General features: G+C 36.8%; 1 protein-coding gene across 1 annotated transcript in view; it reads left to right on the top strand.

Annotated features, from left to right (window-relative positions):
- LOC113419174 (uricase-like) overlaps positions 1-17,704 on the top strand; it is a 51,300-nt gene extending 33,596 nt beyond the window's left edge. Inside the window, exons 2-8 of the mRNA XM_087960540.1 lie at positions 6,645-6,863; positions 9,987-10,103; positions 10,336-10,414; positions 11,995-12,184; positions 14,815-14,938; positions 15,868-15,951; positions 16,530-17,704. Of these exons, the coding sequence (XP_087816666.1) occupies positions 6,645-6,863; positions 9,987-10,103; positions 10,336-10,414; positions 11,995-12,184; positions 14,815-14,938; positions 15,868-15,951; positions 16,530-16,670 (954 nt within the window). The 3' untranslated portion in view covers positions 16,671-17,704. The remainder of the gene's footprint in view (positions 1-6,644; positions 6,864-9,986; positions 10,104-10,335; positions 10,415-11,994; positions 12,185-14,814; positions 14,939-15,867; positions 15,952-16,529) is intronic.
- Positions 17,705-24,997: the final 7,293 nt, after the last annotated feature.

The raw sequence follows: 24,997 nt of genomic DNA, 5'->3' as shown, positions 1-24,997 counted from the left end.
ACCTATACAAGTACAGAATGCTGTGTTTGCTAAGATATGCTTCCTTTCTCTGTGGCTTTCTATCTTCATGAAGAATATCTTCCACACAACAGGAAAGGAAAGGATGATTTTTCTGGGCATATGAATTCTGCATTCTTTGAGCCTCTCCAGATGAATGACAGTTACTCAGTAAGAACCGGACCATTGTAAACTGCCATGCGAGCTCAGGAACGATATTATAGGAAGTTAAGTTTCCATTGTCCTCAGCCCTACATATGATATGCTTGTCAGTTCTCTCCACCCTTCTCTGAGGAGAAATTCCCTTTAAGATGTAGATGAGGTAATATGTAATTTTCATACGCAAACCTGTACAACAAGAGATGATTTTGCTCCAGAGTCTTTTTTGCATACAGTCAGGATTTCCTGAGAATCTCAGGAGAGGCGTAAAGATTTAAAAACAGATTTTTTATGTTACCTTTTATACAAGTTGAAAAACTACCCTAATAAATGTGCTGATCACATAAATTAATTAATCACCAGCCCTGGGCACTTAGGCAGACAATGTACAATTATTAAAATTGGGCAATGATATGAGTTAAAAGATATGCTGAATAATGGTGCTGTATCTACAGTAGGGAAGATGCGTACAAATAATGAGGCAAGCATTGAAATTCCCTCATCCATAAGCTTTCTAAGGGGTTTGAGAATTGCTCAATATATTTGTCAGAAGCCAACATAGTGTCCATGTTTTTTTTACTTTTCAAGAACTCTGGATTGAAATAAATAGTACAGAAAAAAGGAAGGAAAGGGAAGGATTATTTATTCAAATGAGGTGACATGTTCCTGGCACTTATTTGTAGATTCAGGATGGAGATTCCAGACAGAATAAATGGATTTTAGGGCAGAAAGCAGTGAGTTATCTCAGTGTTTCTCAACCTCAGTAACTTTAAGCCATATGGACTTTAACTCTCAGAATTCTTGACTGTGGAATTCTGGGACTTTGGAAGTCACACAGCCTAAAGCAGCATTTTGAGTGAAAAAAGCAAACAGAATATCAGATTCTTACAGCCTCTAGCCTTAGCAAAGCACTTTTGTTCTGAAGAAAGATAAATATTCTTGATGGTTAAGATTATATCTGCACATCTGTTTAGCTCAGTGGCTCTCAATCTTTTCTTCATCATGGACCCCTTTAAATACATTTTGTGGCCACGGACCATGGCCATGGACCCCCAAGACTTAACTCAAGTTTTCATCAAGCCTTTATGGACCTGCTGTGAAGACATTGTGCCCCCTGCCCCCCAGGAGTCTGGGGACCACAGGCTGAGAACCACTGGTTTTTAAAACGAAATATCAAATTACATTGTTTTACTTCCCAACTTCTCTAGGCAGACATGTTCCAGGTTTTCTTGGAAATAGATCGAGGCCTATGTGATATTTTATTAGCATTCATTGGACAAGTTACAGGGTGATCATAAAAGAGACATACCCTGACATTCCAGTGTACTATTCAATTCAGTGATACACATCCAATCTCCAGAGAATGGCTGGGCACAAAACATTTGTGGGATCTAAACCAAAGGTCTCTGTATCTACATCTTACTGGAAAATTGCAGCTTGTTGGCTTCTGGGAGAAGAAATGGTGAACTGAAGATGATTCTGGTAAAAGTGAAACCAATGACAGCAATGAAATGAAGAGATCAATTCCTCAAAATACCTCTCTGAAGAAGAAGAAGACTTGCGATCTCCCACAAGTAGTCCAGACTCCGGACAATTGCACCTTGGGAGAAGACCGCAAGCCAATGGTTTCCAGTGGATCTATTGTTTTGGGAGAATGCCATCTCCATCCAAACCACAGTCAAATCCTTGATGAACACTGGACTTGCATGCTTCCTTTCCAAATTACTTTTTAAAATTGCTTATTAAGCAGCTTATTGGCTATTAGAGCCTTTAAAAACAAAAAGGCTTTTTTTGCAGTACTAGATGAGTTTCTTTCAATCCTTAATGAAAGAAGTTTTAAATACGAGTTTAAACTTTAAAAAAATCATTTTTTGGAATAAACAAAAAAGATTAGAACCCTGATTTTAGAAAGTTAAAAATGGACTGAAGGTCTAGATGAATTTGAAACAACACTTTGAAATTAATTATAGAATCCTTCCCATAGAAAAATGCTGTTGTTTTGAATTCTTAAAAAAGAATGATAGGAAGGGACTATGAAGGGTGGACACCAAAGGAAATCAAAAGAATTAAGGATTACATTTAAAGGAGAAGTACTTAAATTTTATTTACTAATACAGAATGAAACAAAATACTAAGTTGGAAGATTTTGTGAACAATGGATCGAGTAGTTAATTTAAGACTATTTACCATTATAGGCAGACTGAGTTTCAAACATAATATGGAAGAGGAACAAGTATTACCAGACAAGATTGAAACTGATTTGAAATAATAGAAATAGGATAGAAGAATGATATGGAGAAAGATGTGACTACACAGGATATACAAATGAAACCGGCTGCTATTTTCATAATTAAATGGATATACAAATAAGAAACCAAAAGAGTGACTTGGATAACTTTCCCATCATCATAACAGAAACTTGATAAAGTTTTGAAGACTTTTAGAAAAAAAATGAAACAAAATCAAATTGTAGGACATTTCTTGAAAGGATTAAAAGCCTAGATTGTTGTAAGTATAAGTAAGGAATATAATGTTGGTTTATTTGATCCAGATTACAAGAGATATATTTTTATATCTGGTAATCTTTAATGGACTTTTGCTGAATAGACTGAATGATGAGATTGAAGGAGAGAAAATTTGTTGTAGTTTAAGAAATTGAGTATTGCAGGCTAATTCTGCCCACAGCCAGGAGTTCATTCCTGACCAGCTCAAGGTTATCTCAGCATTCCATCCTTCCCAGGTCAGCAAAATGAGGACCCAGATTGTTGGGGGCAATTTGCTGACATTGTAAACCTCTCAGAGAATGCTGTAAAGCAGCAGTCGCCAATTGGTGGGCCGTGAGAAAATTTTGGTGGGCTGCAGTGAAATCTCATCCCCAGAGCACCCCCCCAAGCAGTTAATTCAGGCTGCCCAGAAACACAAGGGTGCACCGCAGGAACCCTCCCCACCCACTCACTCCTTACCCGGCAAACTTGCCTGCTAAATTGCTAAATTGCTATTTTTCTTTTTTCCGACCATCAGCTGTTCTGCTGTACTGGGAGATTTAGATTAGCTAGGAAGCAGGAAATGGTTGGATTTCTTGCTTTCTAGCTAGTCTTTAGATCTTCGGCTCTGCTTTTAAGCACAGCCGAACCTCCCTTAGGACTGAAGGTTTTATTATTCAGTGCAGATTCACGGCAAGCAAATTTGAGAGACTGAACTAGCCAATGGCAGATAGATAGATCATTGAATGATTCTGTGAGCAACTCAATCTGCCTGCCTGCTTTGCCGGATTTTGGGTAAAAGTTGCTCTTCTTTAAATAAAAAATTCAATATTTATATAAATATTTATAATATTTACATACAAGCCATGCCCAGCCAGTCACATGACCACCAAGCCACACCCACAAATTAGGCCACACCCAAAGAACAAGTTAGTGGTCTCTGGGATTTAAAATTATGAGTTTGGTGGCCGCTGAGGTCCAAAAGGTTGGCGACCCCTGCTGTAAAGCAATACAGAGCAGCATATAAGTCTAAGTGCTATTACTATTGCTATTTCTTTAATAAAATTACCATTTAAAAGAGGTAGCTTGTTCTATTTATTCTTTACAGAACTGTAGGAAGGTGAGAAGACATTCCCCCCTCCCTTCAGTAGCTTTGAAGAAGATTCTGCTTATTGCAGGATATTGGCAGAATTTCCCTTTGAAACCATTCCTTGTAGTTTTTTGGTTTTTGATTTGCTTCTGTGAGAATGTTTCTGGTTCTGGTACCTCTCTCCTTCCATCTTACCATTCTATATTAACTATAACTTTTCAGAAATACTTCAATAGAAATATGAGCAGATATGTCAGAGAAGCATAGTTTTCCCCACCCTTTATTGTAGGGAAAATTTAGATTTTGTTAGATTTCCCAATCTAATGAAATTAAGACTGCAACATTCAGGACCTCCAGTACAGCATGCTGGCTGTAGCATTTAGAGCAGTGGCCCCCAACCTTTTGGGCACCAGGGACCAATTCCATGGAGAGTTTTTTCTGTGGACCAGAGGGGGCATGGTTTCATGTGCTTCCTGCAGATGGGGGTTTGCTTGTTTGCTTGGACCGGTTTCTGGCATGCCATGGCCCAGTGCCAGTCCATGGACTGGGGGTTGAGGACCCCTGATTTAGAGTGTAACCCAAGACATCTGGTAAGCGCTTGATGGGGAAAACCATCTACGAATAAGTTATCTCCAGAACTCATTACCTTTTTAATGATAAATAAACTTTGGTTTATCACCTAGAAACCCAATGTCATATGAGAGTAAAGCATTTCCAGATAACCAATCAAGGCATTTCTTGTGGGAATGTTATGTGGGAGTGATAGGATGAAGAGCCATAGCCAACAGATGAAAGGCAATTTCGCCTACAACAGGAATGTGGAGGGAACAAGTGGCTTACAAGAGACACTTCCTAGTTTCTCTACCTGTAGAGGAGATGGGTGGTGAGATAAGAGAGATGTGCAAGATGCTGTTAATGTAACCTTACAAGAAAGTAGGGTTACCTTATCTTGCCACATGCTCTGTTTCCTCACAAGTCGGTTTAATGTGATTTACTTTTTTAAAATTATTAATCTTATTTGAGTTTGGGTTTTATATATAGTAGTTTCATCCTTCCAATTCACCAAAACACTGAATAAACTAGTAAAATGTCCATCTGAATAAACACAGCTTCAAAAGAACTCTGTGATATGTATAAAAGGACAAGACTGAATAAAATTTCCTTGGAGGAAACAAACGATGAATGCTAAAAGCATACTTCATAGAAATCTTCCTTTGATGTAATTCCTTTTGGAAAGATCTAAGCTTTGCAGAAGAGTGATAGAAAGGGAGGAAGGATTTAACATTGATGCTTTATGACGCTCCTGAACAATCGATGCTACATTAAAAGGACAGATGCTATTTTTATGGTGGTAGGATAAGTCAACCGAGCAAAATTAAAAGGCATTTATTTTTGTGTAATATAGCAGTATGAACTGTGTATGCTGCAAGAAAAAGGTAATTGATATATTCAAGAAACAATAATGGCAATGGACCAGGTATTAACTTGTTCTAAACATCTGCGGCATTTTTAATAGTCTGAGCTACTGTTTTCCAAAGAAATAATATAGATTTGTACAGGAGCTTTACTATCAAGGTGGAGTTGCTCCTTAGGCAGAAGATGTCAGGAGGCAAAAAGCAATGTAAATTATTGGAGGACAAATCTATGTGCTACGTGGCTGTCCATTATCCCTCTAAATTAACAGCCGGATGCAGCTGCAACCAAACATACTATAATGACATGTAATAACACATCCGTCTGTGCTTCAACTGTCTATTCTGATTAAGTGCTCTGTCTATGCCCCCTCTCGTCCTTCTGTATTATGCAGCAAACTTCCCTGACCCAATCCTTTCAATTCTAGCTGCAAAAGACAAAGCATGTTTGCTTTACCCACAGTCTCTCCACGTGTATTCGAAGATGCTTTAAATTTGGGTATGGCAGCTGCGTGTTTAAAGCAGGCTTCCCAACATTTCTTCCACTATTTGGAAGTATTTATTCACACACTATTCCAGGAGTGAGTGGAAGGATGAGAAAAACGGGATAAGGACCAAGAATCCAGGGCAGCTTCCTTGCTCAGGCATTGGCATAGCTTAAGTAACAAATACATACCAAATGCATCAAACCTTTGGAGAGAATCTGGATATAGATTAAGTAATCTTCCTTCAACAACAATTTTCCTTGAAGCAGCCTAGTTGAAGGTGTAGATAGAAGAAATATTCCCTGCCTTAAAAAACTGGGTTTTCCCTCAGGCATTGGGTTAAATGGATGACTTGAGTTGGTGGGAGATATGGATAGATGGCTTGCTTATTTATTTATCTATTTATTTATTTATTCATTCATTCATTCACTCATTCATTCATTTAATTTATTAGATTTTTATCCAACTTTATTACTTTTAAGAATAATTCAAGGCAGCAAATATACCTAATGCTCTTTTATCCTGCTATTTTCTCTATATCCACATCCCTGTGAGATGGTTTGGGTTGAGAGAGAGTGACTGGCTGAAGGTCACCCAGCTAGCTTCCATGCCTGCCATACTGTTATTCTTTTAATTTTGTGTAGCTACCCAGAGTTGGGCAACCTAGAAATTCAAATAATTTATATAATTCAAATGAAGAAACAAATAAGGTTGAAAACATGAGTTAAGGGACAGCATACACCCATAGTGTGGCATAGTCCCATCTTTCTTCCATCTTGTGTGTTCAAAATTGGAACATTTTTTGTAAACTAAGACGATTCTAAACATATATGGATACAAATTTGTTTGAACCAGATTATCACTCTGTTGTTTTAATGCTAAGCTGAATGGATGAAAAAATATGAGATTATGTCTGTGCATTTTCTTTATTTGAACCAGTTTATGTCTTTTTGTTTTAATGCTAAGCTATATGGACAAAAACGGTGAGTTTGTGTGTGTGTGTGTTTCTTTATTGCAGCCTCAGGAAGTAGAATATGTGAATTCTGAATATGGAAAGAACGCAGTGAGAATCCTGTACGTTAGACGGGAAGGCCAGGTACACTGCATTAAAGAACTGGCAATCTCTGTACACATCAGACTCAACACTGTGCGTGAATACTTGAATGCCGACAACTCCAGAGTCATCCCTACAGACACCATAAAGAATACAATTGAAGCCCTGGCCAAATGCAATGGGGTAGGTTGCAAAACCATTCATCTTATCTCGTAGCAAGAATTGGATTGCATTTCCTCTTTTTTTTGTCATTTATAGAATCTGTCTTCAGACAAAGCAATAAACAAAAAGATGTGGTGCTATGTAGGCAAAAGTTTCTAAATTAGATGTGGTAGCATTTTATGTTATCTTGCTTGAGTTTTCTAATAAAAACTCCAAAACATAGCTTGGTTGTCTAATCTGCAGTGCTTATGATTTTGTTATGCTTATTTTTAAAAAGGATCGTCAGTAATATTTGTATAACAAGGCAAAATTTTCAGGTTTTGAATCATTCAAAATTCAAAGAGTAGCAGGACATAGGTAGCAAATTAGGAGATGCTGCCTTTTTTATAATACAAAATCTATATAAAATTCAGATAAACAAAAAAGAATGAAATGAATTGATTTGGCAGAAGTCAAGATTTAAAGTAAGCAAAGGGCTTTAGTTCTATGAACTCAGGGTTCACTGCTCTTTAAAAAAAAATCCTGTATAAAATTTACTTTTATGTTTTTAAAAAAGTGCTAAGAATTTCAACAATAGCTTATAAGGGCCAGTGGGTGGTTCGTGGTTATAGTTCATATTTTGTGGATTTCATCATTTCCCATGAAAATAGCTTTGGGCTGTAGCCAGTATGATAAATTTTTTATTGAATTGAATTGAATTGAATTCTTTAATGTCATTGTATGTATATACACAGTATACATAAAAATGAAATTCACATAACACCCAGAGACCAGACCCAACACGCACACACACGACAATCCCCAAACACACCCCCACCCGCCAAAATTTCCCACCTCCTAAAAACACACAAGCATCCACACAACAGACCAAGTAATACTGTCCAACAGCTCACTGATGGCAGTCCTTAAGTTCATTGTTAAGTGCAACTATAGCTCTGGGATGAAAACTATTGGGAAAACATGTGGTCCGAGTTTTAATTGTTCTGTATCTTCTGCCGGTTCATAAAGATTGTAAGCAGGATGGGAAGAATCTCTGAGAATGTTGTGCAACTTTTTCAAACAGCAAGATTTGAAGATGTCATCAAGGGTTGGTAGCTGGAGCCCGATGATATTCTGGGCAGTTTTAATTATTCTTTGTAGAGCTTTTTTGTCCGCTACAGAGCTGCTCCCATACCATACAAGAATGCCGTATGTCAGGACACTCTCAATAGTGCTGCAGGAGTAGGACAGAAGTAGATTTATCTTCCTGAACATACTCAGGAAGTACAGCCACTTCTGTGCCTTCTGCATGTTAGCATTCATAGTCCATGAGAGGTCCTCCGAGATGTGCCCAGAAATTTAAAACTACCAACCCTCTCCACCTCCTCACCATTTATGTACAATGGTAATCTTTCCCCTGAAGTCAATTATAAGTTCTTTAGTTTTTTTGGTGTTAAGTGTAAGATTATTTTCTTTACACCACAGTGTCAGCCCTTGTACTTCCTTTCTATAAGCAGATTCATTGTTCTTAATAATGCGCCCCACCACTGACTTATCATTTGCAAATTTAATAATTGTGTTGGTGTTATACAATGGGGTGCAGTCATGTGTTTACAAAGAAAATATAGGTATATATATATATTTCTTTTCTTAAGTTTTCACGGGTATTTATATATATGGTATTCAGCTTTGTTCGGGTATTTTCCCACGTCATTATAGTTGTGCTTTTAAAGTTGTAGCAACATTTTGGCAGAATCTGATGATGGCAGATGAGATTCTGCTGAAACGTTGCTACAACTTTAAAAGCACAACTATAATGACGTGTGAGTCAGACTTTTACAGTGGTTTCAGATTTAAATTTGGGGCAGCCTATTGCTGTGCCAGAATGGTTTTTTCTTCATCCTGATTGGTTGGGAGTCTTGGTCTGTGTTTATTGGTCTCGGAGTTTGCTGTGTTCTGCTTGATTGGTGTCTCTAATATCTTCTGTCTGTTTTTTGGCTCTTTTTGTATCTTGATTGGCTGGCAGTATTGTGTTACTTTATTGGAGGCCTTTAGTGCAGCTTGGCTTCGGGTAAATGGACGGCTATCATTAGTTAGGAAGCTGGGTTTCATCTGGGTGCCTGCTTGGGGTGTGTTTGAGCTGAGGTATCAGAGGGGATCTGTTTGTGCCCAGGTGTTTGCCTGGCTTGTGGTGTGGAGATTTTTTTGTTTGTGAGTGCAGGCTTCCAAATGATTGACAGCCTGGTGGAATCATCTCTTCTATTCATGCTTTCTGGTCTTTTTTCAATCTCTATGGCTTCTCTGATGATTCTGTGGCTAGGGTTTTCTATAGTGGCTAGGGTTTTGGTGCCATTGAAGTTGATGCTATGACCTGTGGCTTCCATGTGTTGGACTAGTGAGGAAGTGTGTTCCAGCTTTTTTACTGCATTTTTGTGTTCATCCAGGCGGGTACTTATTCTTCTATTGGTCTGTCCAATGTATGTGGCTGGGCATGATGCACAGGGGACTTTGTATATGCCTTGGTTTTCCAGGTCAATTTTATCTTTGGTGTTGCTAAGGATGGCTGCTATTTTTCTGTCTGTTTTGAAATACCCGAACAAAGCCGAATGCCATACATGTAAGTACCCGCGAAAACTTAAGAAAACATATATATATCATGATGGCAGATGAGATTCTGCTGAAACATTGCTACAACTTTAAAAGCACCACTACTATGACGTGGGAAAATACCCGAACAAAGCTGAATGCCATATATATATATATATATAGATAGATAGATAGATAGATAGATAGATAGATAGATAGATAGATAGATAGATCGATCTTTGGTTATTCGGGTTTTCTCCCCGTAAGATTGGAAGTATCTAGGCAACGTTTCGATGAAGTCTCATTCATCATCTTCAGGCTTGTGTCTTCAGCTCTGACACAAGCCTGAAGATGATGAATGAGACTTCATCGAAACGTGCTAGATACTTCAATCTTACACAGGAGAAAACCTGAATAACCAAAGATCCACATACAAATACCCGCGAGAACCTCAGAAAACACACACACACACACACACACACACACACACACATATATATATATATATATGTACAATCTTAATTCTAAACACTGATTTGAAGATGGAACCTGATCATATCTAACACCTTTTCTCTTTAGATCAGAACAATAGAGGAGTTTGGGCTGGATATCTGCGAGCATTTCATTAAAGCCTTTTGTCACGTGGTGTATTGCAATGCCTTTATCCAAGAGGTTCCCTGGCAGCGCCTAGAAAAGGTATAATGAAGCATACATTTGGGCCACATTCCCTGCACAAAGCTAGGGAAGGGACAATGGCAGGGAAGAAATATGGCATATGACAAGGGCAGGGAAAGTTTTAGTAGTACAATAGCTTGGCAAGGAGAGCAACAGTTCATGGTGAGTGAGCGCTTTCCTTTATTTGTATGAATTCCAAGTGTAGGGTCAAATAGTTTATTTGCAACTTCAATATGTCATCCTTAATTTCTAGGACAATACTCCCCATGCGCATGCTTTTCTCTACAGTTCTGAAGGAATTCGGTTTTGTGAAGTGGAACGGACTCAGGACAGTAAGGAAATGATTTCAATTCTTTTAGTAGAAACATTAGGTTCATATCTGCAATGGTAGCCTGTAAACAAGATAAATCCATTCATGTTATTCTTGAAGACCAGAACCGATATAAAAAAGCAAGTAACAAAGCAAATACAGACTTGTACCCTTTTCTTGAATATATAAATCCTGTTCTTCCATTCTCAGCAGTGAAAGCTTCCCTGGGTGACTTTGGCTGGTCAACTTTCTCTCAGCACAGTGTACCCCATAAGGTTGCTGGTCTGGGAAAAAGTTGGAAGAGATATTGCAATGTATTCTGCTTTGAGATAGGAAACCAACCAATGAACCAATCATTCAATCACCCAAACAATATATTATAACCCTGTATCCTCTTGTAAAATCTACAAGTCCTTCGGAAGCTGCCAGTAATATACTATGGGATTTATCTAGTATGATCATTTTAATACAGGTAGTCAACTTATGACTTTAATTGTACCTGGAATGATGGTTGTACATTGTTGTGGGTCACCAAGTGACCAGACTTGAATTTACAATATTTTTAGCAGGGGTTTTAAGTGAATCAATTTTATCCAATGCGCATTTTTTTTGCCAGAAACCAGAAATAAAATTGCCACCAAGTGACTGGGATGCTGCAAATGGCTGTAACGGTGAACCAGGTGCCAAGCATTCAAAATATGATCATTGCACACATGCAATGCACACACGTCTTTTTGTGTGTGTGTGTGTGTGTGTGTGTGAGAGAGAGAGAGAGAGAGAGAGGGCTGTAACTTCAAAATTGGTGGGAAGTAGCTTTTGGGAGGTTTGTTGTAACTTCGAATGCCTGTTAAGTGACCGATCGTGAGGTAAACATGTAATGTTTGTAATCTTTTAAAATGCTATTTTAATCTGTGCAATAATTTGGTTCTTAACGATTGATAACTCCGGATATCAATGGAAAAAAAAGCATAAGTAAACATATAAACTGCACATGGGCAACAGAATCTACAATAGGCTACAGCCCCTTTTGGTGACAATTACTCTGCAATGGTAATATTTGAAATCAGAACTGAACTAAATATTTGGATCAATCCAGAGCATGTTGAATGATCTTAATACTCCTCTCAATTCCTATAATTTTGTGAATTTACAATAAAATTGGAGCCTGTAAGAAAAATGATGTTGCCTTAATGATATGTGCTTTGATTTACTAGGCCTTTTCATAAAAAAAGGGCAAATTTTGATCTCTTCAATCAAAGCAGAGACCTCAGCTTCTATACAAATTAATCCAAATATGCCATGCCAAAACTGACACGCAGATTTCCTTTTAAACTTATTTGGCCCCTGGCATCCATTATTAGACTTCATAATCAGGAATATAATACATTTTAAAAATTTGAGTTCCCAAGAATGTTCGGGTTTTCAGCCAGCCATACTCAGCCAGCACAGTTCAATGCATGCTTAATTGGAAATACATTTCATTGTCCTGGTCTGCAAGTTGATTTGTAGATATCACTGCATCTTTAGGGGAAAAAAGCTCTATATGTAACTGTGGAATATCATGTCTTATATTAAAATTAATTCATGCTCTTTCTCTCCTAGAGCCTCCAATTGTTTTTTCTGGCATTAAGGATCTAAAACTTATGAAAACAACCCAATCTGGATTTCAGGGCTTTCTTAAAGAAAGATACACCACACTTCCAGAAAGGATAGACAGAGTGTTGTCTGTGGAAACGCTCATCAAATGGTGCTATGGTGACTGCTTGGATGGCCTTGATTATGATTCCATATGGTAAGTAAAACGTTCTGTAGGGATTCTCCTATAAGTAATGGGGCCTCTGAAATGTCTTTACAGTGGAGGAAAGGGCTTACATAAAACAAGACTAAAACTAGCAACAAATAAGAAGATCTTTTGCTAAGGAGGTTGTGATAAAATTCCATACACATAGTCCTCAACTTACAACAGTTCATTTAATGACCATTCAAAGTCACAAGGTAACTGCAAAAAGTAACTTATGACCGTTTTTCACATTTATGACCATTGTAACATCCCCATGGTCAGTAGTGGGATTCAATTTTTTTTACTACCGGTTCTGTGGGTGTGGCTTGGTGGGCGTGGCAAGGGAAGGATACTGTAAAATCTCCAGTCAGAGGTAGTATTTGCCAGTTCTCCGAACTACTCAAAATTTCCACTACCGGTTCTCCAGAACTGGTCAGAACCTCCTGAATACCGCCTCTGCCCATGGTCACATGATCAAAATTCAGACAATTGACAACTGACTCATATTTATGATAGTTGCAGTGTCCCAGAATCATGTGGTCACTCTTTGAGGCCTTCTGACAAGCAAAGTCAATGGGGAAGTCAGATTCACTTAACAACTGGGTTGTTAACCACTAGAGATTCATTTAAAAGCTATGGCAAGAAAGGTCGTAAGATGGGGCAAAACTCACTTAACCAATGTCTCACTTAGCAACATAAATTTTGGACTCAATTGCGGTCAGGAGTCAAGGACTACCTGTATTTGAGGATCATTTTGACTCACAGTACTCTTGACTTATTTTTTCAAGCATTTTATTTCTTGTGGTTTGACTCCATTTCTTTCAAAATAACTTTTAAAAATTTGTAATAACTAGAATTTTTTTACATTAAAAATATTAAAAACTGACAGAAAGTAATAATTATGCAAAAGAAAAAAATGAAGAAAGAACAAAGCCAAAAGTACAGAAAGAAAGAAAGGAAATATAAAGAAATGTAAAGATTTTTTTATAACAACTGTTAAGGATACATTTAAATTAACCTTTTCCTCTAAGATCATATAACTTTTTCCTGTTATCTATTAAGTTTTCTAGTCACCAAACCTATATATCATAATTTCAGTTTTTTTCTGTCTCAGGCAAAAAAGTCCAAAAGGGCTTTCCAATCAGCATTAAAATTAATCAATGTCTTTTCTCTATTCAAAATTGTCAATTTTACCATTTGAAGAAGTTCTATCATCTTTCCCATTCACTCTTCCATTGTGGGTATTGTCATATCTTTCCACCATTGTGCATATAAAAGTCTTGCACTTGTATTGGCTAATCAAAGATTACTGTATTTAATTCATTATTTTTAATCAATTATCATATGTGGTCTGCAGTGGGCTTTTTCTCCATAGTTATAAAGCAAGGATGTCAAACTGGTGGCCTGCAGGCCAGATGCATCACGCATAGGCCATGCCCACCCCAGCTCCGCGAAGGGGGAAAATGTCACGAAACTTCATGTGACAGCAATGTGATGTGGCGAGTTTGATACCCATGCTGTAAAGGCACTGGCATTATAAAAACAATTCCAAGTTTTTACTAGTTTTGACTGCAGTATAAATGGGCATTTCTTTTGTCTGCTAATGCACACTTTCATTCAATCGGCTCAGCATTAAAAGATTACAGTTTGCAAATTTCACTTCTGCTTTTGCTCCCAGATATTGCATTGATCATTCACTTTCTCCAAATCTCATAGTAATTTTGGAATCTGTTGTTTTTATTCTCAGTTCTTTTATTGCACTGTCTGTGATTTCTACTGTATAGATTAGATGAGGTTAGGATTATCCACAGTTCTAGATTGCTGTATTATTCTAAAATTGTTGGATTTTTTTGTATTTTGATAGTTGTACTCAGACTGTAAATATGCAAACTTTCTTTAAGGTAAATTATAACATGACCCTAAGGCTAAGTCCTTTAATTCTCCTTCGGCAGCGAAAAAACAGGCTGCAGAAGCAGGCTCTGGATTGATGTGCGCCTGGCCTCATTTCGCCATCAGAGGCCTTCCAAAAAGCCCTCTGTAGCCAATAAATAGGCTCTGGATGGACACGTGTGGTGCCTCATTGGCCTCATTTCGCCATCAGAGGCCTTCCGGAAAGCCCTCTGCAGCCAAGAAACGAGGTTTGGATTGACGTGTGTGTTGCCCCCAGCCTCCGTTTCACCATCAGAGGCCTTCCAGAAAGCCTTCTGCAGCTGATAACAGAGCCGGAGCTCTTTTATCAGCTGCAGAGGGCTTTCCGGAAGGCCTCTGATGGCAAAATGGGGGTGACGCACGCGAGCAGCAGCTGCAGAAGAAGTGGGCTGGCAGCCGGCTTCTGCTGGGTGGGGCCTGTGCTGCTGCTGCGAAGTGAGTCAGTAATTAGAACACCCCCCCCAAAAAAAATAAGACCTGGTGCCTTTTTTGGTGAAAAAATATATATAAGACCGGGTCTTATTTTTGGGGAAACACAGCATACACTGTAATCTCTTGATTTCCTCAGTATGAAAATTACCCCAGTGTAAAGATAATAGGCACAATACACAAAGTTGACCAGTAATGGCCATGTGTGTTGCCTTGCAAGTATAGTTTTTACCCATTGTAGTTTGATTCCAAATGCTGTATGTTGTTGTTTTTTTACTTTAAAGGAGAACTGCTCATGAAAGTATCCTTGATGCTTTTGCTGGTCCACCAGAAACAGGCCATTACTCACCTTCTTATCAGAAGACAGTCAACTGTATTCAGACATACATTCTGGAAAGAATCCCACAGGCCAGTAACTTTATTTCATTTGGGGCTTTCAGTGTGTTATGCTATGTTATAGTTATGGAGCCCATTCTTTTTTTTTTTTTAATGATTCCCCAATGGACAAAGGCAAAGATATTACTCACTCTTCCTATTTCAGGGCCAAACACCCTTTAGGGAAGTATGGAACGTATATACTTGTACCTGAAAGAAAGACCATTTCCCCCATCTATAAAGGAAGGATCTTCATCTTAGACTGGCTGAAAATAAAGCATAGTAGCAGAGGTTTTTCCTACCTAATCTGTTTTGGTGAAATTGTCTTCAATTCAAGATCACTTTTAAATGCCATAAATTAAACCCACTCCATTACAACTAAGAAATGACAAATATGGATGGTGTTGCCATAAAAATAAATAACATTTTACTGTACATATCTGAACTAATACTATCTCAGTATGAAAATAGATTTGATCCACTGAAATGTTGCCAAGGTTAAAGGCTTTTTTACAAGTGGAATTTTAGTCACTGAAAATAGCTTGCTGTTGGTAGCTGGCAGCCTAAATTCTGAATAAAGGTTACCTGGAGAAGAATATCTGATGGGCCAGGGTAGTGTAATAATCAAGGATGATGGACTAGATCAGTAGAAACCCACGTTCAAGTCACCCTCACCTATGAAAACTCACTATATGTCTATGGCTAGCCTCAGCAAGCTCAGTTTCTACGGTGTGGCGAATAAAATGAATGGAGAACTCATTGCAATCTTTCTTTAGCTCTGGAAGTAATGGCAGGATATAAATTTAAGTAAATAAAATAAAATATTTCATATAATTCAAGAAACCATCAAACTCAAAAACTATAAATATCAGGAGTCAGTCTACTTTATTGAGTTTATCTGTTATGTTAAATCTGTATAAATGATTTCTTAATAAGTCATACTGGTATTTTTGTATTTTCAGATTGAAGAGGTAGAAGTGATCCTGTCTAACATCCACTATTCAGTGACAAATTTAGAAAAACTGGGAATATCCAATGACAAAGAGGTGAGAATTACTTTTTCTTGGTCATCCAAACTACAGTATTTATTATTATGGATTGCACACTGGGAAGAGTGGGATCATTTAATACAAATTTAATTGAACCTACTTTGGGTCACTTAGCCTCCAAACAAAATGAACCAAACACATAAGAAATAAAAAAATTCTGACACCAAGAATTCCTGACACTGGAAGAAGACGATCATGGAAGTTATTTGAAGAAGTGGAAGAATGTCTTCTCAAGATCTGAATTTACAGGAGTAAACCTGAACAATCTTGAAGCCAACGGAAGATTAGTCCAGATTATCTCCTGGTTCCATCTATTTGTTGAGCTTATTTTACTAGCTACCTGGTCTGACTAAATCTGAAAAATGATTATTATTCAGTAAAGCACAACCCTGACATTTTTATTAATAATCTAGCTCTTTCTGAATTACCGGAGTCACCTAGGAGGTGAAATCCAGTCAAGTTATATCCTTTGTGAGACTATGCAGGAAGAAACATTGTCCTGCTTTCTCTTTTGATAATAATGAAAGTCTAAGTTAGAGACCTATGATTCAAATGTATGCATCTTTCCTTTCCAGATTTTTACACCTCAGGAGACACCATTTGGTGCTTGTGCATCCACACTGCGTAGGAAGAATTGTTCAAAAAACCTGCGTCTTATGCCAGTAGACTGCAAACCCCATTCTTCTATTGGGTGGAAATTTAGCCGTGGAATTTAATGAAGACCCCATTCTTTTCTGAGAATATCATATCATGTAATAATGAAATCATACCAGCAGACATCACTTACTCTATGATTTTCTCCATGTTACCATAGAAAGCCAGTTATGGATGATTATTTCCAAGCAGAGTTTCAAGGAAATACTTAATGCACTTCCTTTTTTCCCTCTCTCTCTTTTGAAAACCAACACCCAAATACAAAGCACTCATCACAACACACAGTAGTTGTATCCAAACCTAACCATGATGAACCATGAAATAATTGTCAATTACAGTCCGTTCTACAGTAATATAATGCAGTCTGGATCCAATTTAGTAACATTGCAGGATTTCTATATCAATTAACCGGGGCTCATCAAGTAAACAGATGTGCTATATGGGAAGCACCAGTAGCTACTTTCAAATTATTATTATTGAGTTTTCTTCATGGATTTTGAAAAGATGAAGAAAACTGTATGCTAAGACCCCATTACTTTCCTGAACTGACTAGCGCCAAAGATCTAAATTTATCCTATCCAAGAATAAATTCTGTATCGCCTATGTAAGTTGAATTAGACCAACTTTCTAAAGTTTTGCATACTGTAAAAGTTATGTAGTGGGTCAAAAGTTCAGAAAACGCCTACCTTAACTCTGCTGGTGTGTCTCACATACATACCCTGGACAAAAGAGGCCTTTCCAGACGTCCTCTCTGAACTCTCCCCTTCTCTAGACTTTCTCTAGATCCTTCAAGGCCTCAGAAAATTGTATGAGAATGCTTGCATGATTTTTGTATGCCTCAGAAGCTGTGAGAAAGCAAGGCCATGCAGCTTCCAGAGGGTCTGGAGGCCTGGTGTATCACCACAAATGTCTTTTATAGGTTCCCTATCACCATCATAGTATAACTGTGACTGTTGACGGACTGGCACTCAAGTGATACAAATGTGATTTTCGTGCATTTTACTTTCATAACCAAACAGGGAATGCATGTGAGAAGGTAAATAGTTATGCATTTATATAATTATAAAACACACTCAAACTACCATCTAGCTCTACTCAAAATATATGGATGCTAAATAATTCATATATAATAATTCATAATTCATAATTCATAATAATGAATTAATTCATAATTCATAATTCATAATAATTCAATTTACTCAAAAATAAATAAAATGAGCATGTGAGAAGGTAAATAGTTATGCATTTATATAATTATAAAATTTATATAATTATTTTATAATATAATTATTATATATTATTATATAATAATATTATATAATTTTATAATTATATAATTATAAAACACACTCAAACTACCATCTAGCTCTACTCAAAATATATGGATGCTAAATAATTCATATATAATAATTCATAATTCATAATAATGAATTAATTCATAATAATTCATAATTCATAATTCATAATAATTCAATTTACTCAAAAATAAATAAAATGAGCAGATTCCAAATTATTTTTTATAAAATTAAGATTTCAGAAGATCTAATTCCAGATGAAAGGACTCAGATGAAAAAAACTATGTTTACAACATTAACTGCAGACCATGTTTTTAACAAGGCTTCTTATATTTAATGAATACGTAAGATTCAATTTATTTCCTTGCATCAAGTTTCCTACAAGCAAATAGTTTTACATATATTATAGACAGACACCTGTAAATTTGATACAGAAATTCTGGCTGGCAACTTGAACTTCTTTATCAAATTTGAAACTGATTGCCAGACTGACTACCTTCCAAAATACTTTAGTAGCTTACCATATCATTTAGAAACAATTTGTTCAATAATTTTCCACAATTTTTGCTCTGTGGATAGACAATAACCTATCATCAGATTTGTACTTCTTCAAGTTTATAAAATTACAATCCAGCATGTTCTACCATCAAGGAAACCTATGCTAGGTTATTCATACTTGTATCTTCGCAGCTTTCCTTCTCTTATACCATGTTATCTTCAAAGAATAATAGATCATCAACAAATCTGAGATAAGCTTTCTTTAATCCACTTTCCTTCCCCAAAAAATTATAGGCACTATTTGTAAGCTGCCCAGAGTCACCAGTGAGTCGGTCACATATAAATTTAATGAATAAATAAAAAACCCTTTTTCATTTTAGATTTCATCCTTTGTAGTAGGATTGCTTGGAAAAAAAGTTGTCAAGGATTGCAATCATTCAGAACAGGACTTTTCATCACATGCAACATGGAAAAAATTTATCTAAATGTTTTTGTTTACTTTCCTTTCCTTTATAAGATATAAGTAGTTTTCGAGTTTCTCTTGCTTTCTGAGACCTGTTCTTTAGGGATAAATGTTCTAAACTGGAAGAAATGAAAATATCTTCAGCAATGGGTAAAGAATTTCTAGGTGCCTCTTCTGTAACATATATTTTCTTCATTTACACATTTCAAGACAGCAGAGAAGGATATTTACCAACACCTTTAACACCTGCTTTTTTGATGGAAATATATACTAATGTTGTGTCAAGGAGGTAAATATTTTCCCTAGTTTTGGCTGTGTCAACAATTGTTCATATTGCTCTTTAATATGTACTTCTTGTAGGCAGATTATATCAAATTTTAATTTCTCTAATTTATGGAAAGTTTTCCTTTTAATGGCTGAATTAAGTCCATTTATATTAATTGTAATCAATTTTTTTCTCTTCCATGGTTATATTTTATAATTAGGTTTGGCAGCTCTCGTGGATCTTGGTTCACGTCCTTTGGCTTCCTCCTTTCCATCTACTGCACCTTCCTCTTTTTCAGTCGTCATTTGGCAGTCCTCTTGGAATTCAATTAGTGAAATTTCTTTTTCTGCCTCTTCCTCTTTCCCTCTGAAAAATTATGTATAAAATGATTCAGCTTTCTCAATTGAATCAATTCTGTATCTCTGTTCTTGCGTTAAACCTTCTGGAATTAGCCATCTATAATCTATAATTCACCTCTTTTTTAAGTAGCAATTTGGTCAAGAATCGGTATTCTCTTCTCATCTCTCTCACTCTTCTGGGTACTTGTTTCAAAATCACAATCTCCTTATCTTTATATTTCAATGTTTTCTCTCTTGCCACTTGCAATATTTGCGTTTTAATGGCTTTCTTTGTAAATCTGATGTGAACTTCTCTTGGTAGGCTATTTCTCATTGCGTATCTTGTGAACACTCGATAAACCTCATCTATTCCATCCATCACCTTCTCTTCAGTTATTTCCAAAGCTTCAGCCAATATTTCTATCATTATCTCAGCTAGACTTTGTCCTTTTTCTTCCTCTATGTTTTGGAATCTGAGATAAAATTCTGATCTGTCCATCTCCCATCTCAGCATACCACTTTTATCTTGTTCAACCAGTTAATCTGGTATCAATGTCTCCAATCTTCTTATCTCTTTGTTTATCTTCTTCTTCAATTTTTAGTAGTCTCTCATCATACTTCATCATCATTTGTTGGATGTTCTCGACTTTTTCATCAGTTTTCCCTGTTCTTTGTTCGATGTTTTCTATTCTCTTTTCAATATTCTCTGATCTTGTTTGAATGTTTTGAATTCCTTGCATAATCATCTGCAGGGTCACGTTGTCCTCCAGATGGTGGAGAGGAGGAAGTAGAAGTTGAAGAACCAGTAGCTGTTAATTTCCTACTCATTTCAAACAATTCAAAATCTTCAGGTTCTTCTAGAGCTTAATCCAATTGTGAAGTAACCAATTGCAATTCCAAATAAAAATAGTAGGGAAAAAGAAGCCAAATAGTAATAATAATAATAAAAAAAAGAAAAAGGAATTTCTTCAGGTTCTTGTATACCTTAATCCAATCGATTAGTTAGATAACAATGCAAATTCAAAAATGAAGGAAAAAACCATAAACATACACAAAGGAGAAAAAGTTGTAAAATCCTAAAAAAGACGGAAAAGTGAAGAATAAAAAGCTTAAAAAAAGGAAAAATTCTTCAGGTTCTTCAACACCTTAATCCAATTAAGAGGTCTCAAATATAAAAGGCTGCATAAGAGAAAAGAAAAAAACCCAGGAAGATAAAAAGAAAGAAAAAACCAGTATTGGAGGTAGATGGAAAAACAAAAGTACCAGAAAGGCCAAAAGAGAAAAAGAAAAAAGGCTACTTCCTTAAAAAGAAAAGGAAGAGAATCATTAATACTAAAACTTTTCTTTTAAAATAAAAAACAAACGTAAAAAATTAACTTCCAAAGACAAGCATAAAGAAAAAAAAAGCAAAGACAAGCTCCAAAGAACTAAAAGTCCAAATAGCTATTTCAAAAAGTAAACTGTTGAGGAGGGGTAGCACAGCTTAGGAAAAATCAAGAAGACACACTGCACTTTGTTTAGTTATCCAAGCCTCTTGTTATAATACTCTTCTCCAGAAACTTGTCACCTTTTCTTTTCCTATAAACTTCAACACCAGACTCCAGCTGTTGATAGAAACCCAGAAGAGCACCTGCAATAATACTCTCCCATGCTCTTCCCTCTATCTTATCAAATAGCAATGTCCTTGAAAAAGAGTCTCAGTTCTTTCTTTCTCAGCTTTGTCTGGTCACAAGAGAAATAGAATATTTCCAAGCCTCTAGTTGGCAGTGTTACAAAGTTTCTTTGCTTTCACTTTCCCCCTCCTTTTCCAAGCAAAATGCAATAAGAATTAATAAAAAAAAGAAAAAGATATTAAAAAAAATAACTAAAAGGAAGTCTCTAGCCTAAAATGGTTACAAAATCAAAAAGGAGAAAAGAAAAATAGATGGAAAAGAAAAAACCATTCCAGTTTCAAAATATAAGATCATGTATAGAAAATCCAGCAATGAGAAAAAAAAATTACTTTGACATTCCTGTTTAAAATCGCCGCTTAATCACTTCTTTCAAAACTTTTACAGATTCTTTCTTTTCCTTAGGGTGTCCTTTCAGATCTTAGAATAAAGAAAAAGTTCTCACCAAACCGGCACACTCTCTTTCTGTTCTCTTCCGTTTCGGAGCTGTCCCAACTTCAGCAGCTTTAATGGCTGCCTGTTTGCCGCTGGCAAGAAGAGCTTCTCCTGGATCTACCAGGGACTTTGCGGTGTCCCTGGGATCGACAGGATGCGCTCTTCACTTTCACCATCTCTTCGGGATGGTTTAGATCCAATAGGATCGTCCAGGAGCAAAGATATCGGCAGCGATCTCAGACCTCCAAGATCGCATGCCGTATCGTCGTGACGCCAGCTCCGCCCTCTTCAATATATACTAATTTTGTACTCTTATGAAATGGGAGAGTTTGATTAATGTGACCTATTTGGGGGGGGGGGGGAAGACTTGTTGGCCACTTTACAATTTGGGGACACACCAAAGAAAATCTACATATTACTATTAACAAGTATGAAAACTGCCTTATCAACAAGGTTTTTAATAAAAAAGCCCAGAAGACTCCAAAATATGAGTTAATTAATCTCAAATAGCATCATCATCATCTTTTCTGTTGTTCAAACTGTGACTGCATAATTGAATCTGTTTACTTTTTAAAATTCTATCCTATCTTTCAACTAAAGAATTTACTAGAATTAATATTAGAATTTTTCAAATGTCTTGTTTCCTTACTATCAGTTTTTCGGTTTTAAGGTTTCTGAATGTCTAGTTGTTTTATGGGTGAATAAAGAGCAAAGACAAAAACAACTTGAATCTGTTCATTCAATTAAATATGAAACGCTGTAGGTATCAAAACATAAACATACCATTAAAGATTCTAGAGGCATACAATTCCTTACTTATCTTGCAAAGGTGAAAGCAACAAAGTTGAGCTGATGAACTTTTTATTTACCATATGGCATTGGTACATGAAAGCTAAGAATCTATAATGTTATTACAGAGTAGAGGTTTGGCTGCCTAAGATTATTGTTCAGTTCATACTCATGCACTATTTAGGATGCACCATATGGGGAAAACTAGCTCTACACCCAGAGAAACCAACAGCATTCTGCAAGTATGTCAGCATCATCTGGAGCTTTTTCCTTCACTGATTTTTGCTTCATGTTCAGACCAGTGTTGGTTAGTCCCTTTGAAGTGGTTGTTTGTCCCATTGGTTAGTCCCATCAAAATGGTACCTATTTATCTACTTGCATCTGCATCCTTTTGAACTTCTAGAGTGGCAGGAATTGAGGTGAATGATAGGAGATCACTCCATCACGTAGTGCTAGGGCTCAAATTTCTGGAAGGCAAAGACCTGACCTTCTCCAGCTGACAAATCCAGCATCTTTAAGCTGCTGAGCCACCATGCCTCTAGCTCAGGAGTATCAAACTCACGGCCGGATGTGTTACGTGCTGGTTACACTCACACCTGGTTTAGCGAAGGGGGGGGAAAGTATCAATATGTTACATGGCGATGCTGTGATGGTGCGAGTTTGATACCCCTGCTCTAGCTGATGAAATGAAATGAATGATAGACAAATGGGGGCAGCCCATGCAGTGTATTTTTTGTTTGATATTCACCTCTCCTTTTCCACTTCATGAAACTGTGAAGTTGTGCACCTTGGAAGTTGAGAATAGCCATCATTCTCTTGTTATGCTGACTCTATAAACTACTTAGAGAGGGCTGTAAAGCACTATGAAGCAGTATATAAGTCTAAGTGCTATTGCTATTGCAATATATGTCCAAGACATATATATTGCTATATATGTCCAAGACATATATCTCATGTCTTGGAAGACCTACTGATAACAAATATGTTCTGTCCTGCCTTGAAGGTCTTGGCCTGAAATGGAAAAGAAGCGGGAATGGGATTCCTTCACAGCAAGATTTTTTTTTTTTTTTTTGAAAGATTGGAACAAGACAAGAGAGGCATCCTATAACTTACTAGGTGTGCTGTGAGCAGTCATTGCCTTGGGTTCCTGGGCTCAGCATTTGTCTGATGACATTAGCCCTGAAATAGTCCACTGGCTAAGAAGGCTCTATGCATGTTTAGAAATAACTTTGCATAGTGTAACTACTCATACTGCTGCTAAGCAACTTGGGTACACAACTGGAGACTCCATGATTTGAGTGTATCCTCTAAAAAATTGCCATTGTAAGTTTTAATAAGATGGAAAAAAAATAGTAAATACTCATGTTAACTATATTTAGCTAATTTAAATTAGCTTTATATATTATCAAAAGCATGTTAGTGGTTAAGGCATCAGGCTAGAAACCAGGAGACAGTGAGTTCTAATCCCACCTTTGTCACAAAACCAGGGTGATCTTAGTCCAGTCACTTTGTTCAGACCTAGGAAGGAGGCAATGGCAAACCACTTCTGAAAAACCTTTCCAAGAAAATTGAATGGAACAATAAACTGAATTAAGGATTCATTTTTGATCAGGCCACAAATATAGTTTCAACCAATACCCAATAATCTGGGACTACACATTTCAAACATGGCTAACTACAGTGTGCAATCAAAACTCACCTTAGTGAAAAATTCTAACAAGTATAGTGACCTCATTTATATGTACCACACTGGTCCAGGATGGGTGAAATTGCCAATTTGGATGTCTTGAAGCCTATGCAAGCAAACCATTTATATCACAAGATTGTTCTAAGGCAAACGTTACATTAGCATTCTGAACCTCACTGAATAGAATACTAAGGAGAAAACATTTATATACTGCATTTGCCCTGGTTTTCCTCTCAGTCCTCGATTTATCCTCATTGAAATCCTATAACTTGGGCTGTTTGTATATATGAATATCTCCAAAGTCATTTCATGGTGTTATAGCTGATTAGAAACCTGAATCTTGGCCATCCAAATCATGGCCAACCTTCTAACCACTACTCCAGAGGTGGTATTCAGCAGGTTTTGACCAGTTCTGGAGAACTGGTAGCAGAAATTTTGAGTAGTTCAGAGAACTGACAAATACCACCTCTGACTGGAGATTTTACAGTATCTTTCCTCTGCCATGCCCACCAAGCCACATCCACAGCACCAGCAGTAAAATAAAAAATTGAATCCCACCACTGCACTACTCCATTCTCTTAACTCCTTTCTCTCAAGATTGCTGTTGTATCTAAGGTAATAGAACATAGCTCTATTCACACAACCTTAAAATGGTTAGCGAATTAAACTACTTCTATTTTCATGCAATTATCTTGAGTTACAAGCTAGTCAAACGAGTTTGTTCACACAATTCCTTAAGGACAAAATACAACACCCAAAGGAAAATGACAACACCCAAAGGAAAATGAATTAAACTCAGCACATTCTACAAATGTAACCCATTTCTGTAACTTCCCAACTCAAAACAAACTCAGATTTGCAAAGAGATGGGAGCTGTGCCATTTGCTCATCCCATTTGGAATACCCTTTCTGGATTATTGGGAGTCTTCCACCCTTTTTAAAGAAAAAC

Source organism: Notechis scutatus, chromosome 3 (genome assembly GCF_049901735.1).
Source record: "Notechis scutatus isolate UNSWTSFEM ecotype Mainland chromosome 3, rNotScu1.2, whole genome shotgun sequence".
Lineage (NCBI taxonomy): Eukaryota > Metazoa > Chordata > Lepidosauria > Squamata > Elapidae > Notechis > Notechis scutatus.
This window is presented reverse-complemented; position numbering and strand designations above follow the sequence as displayed.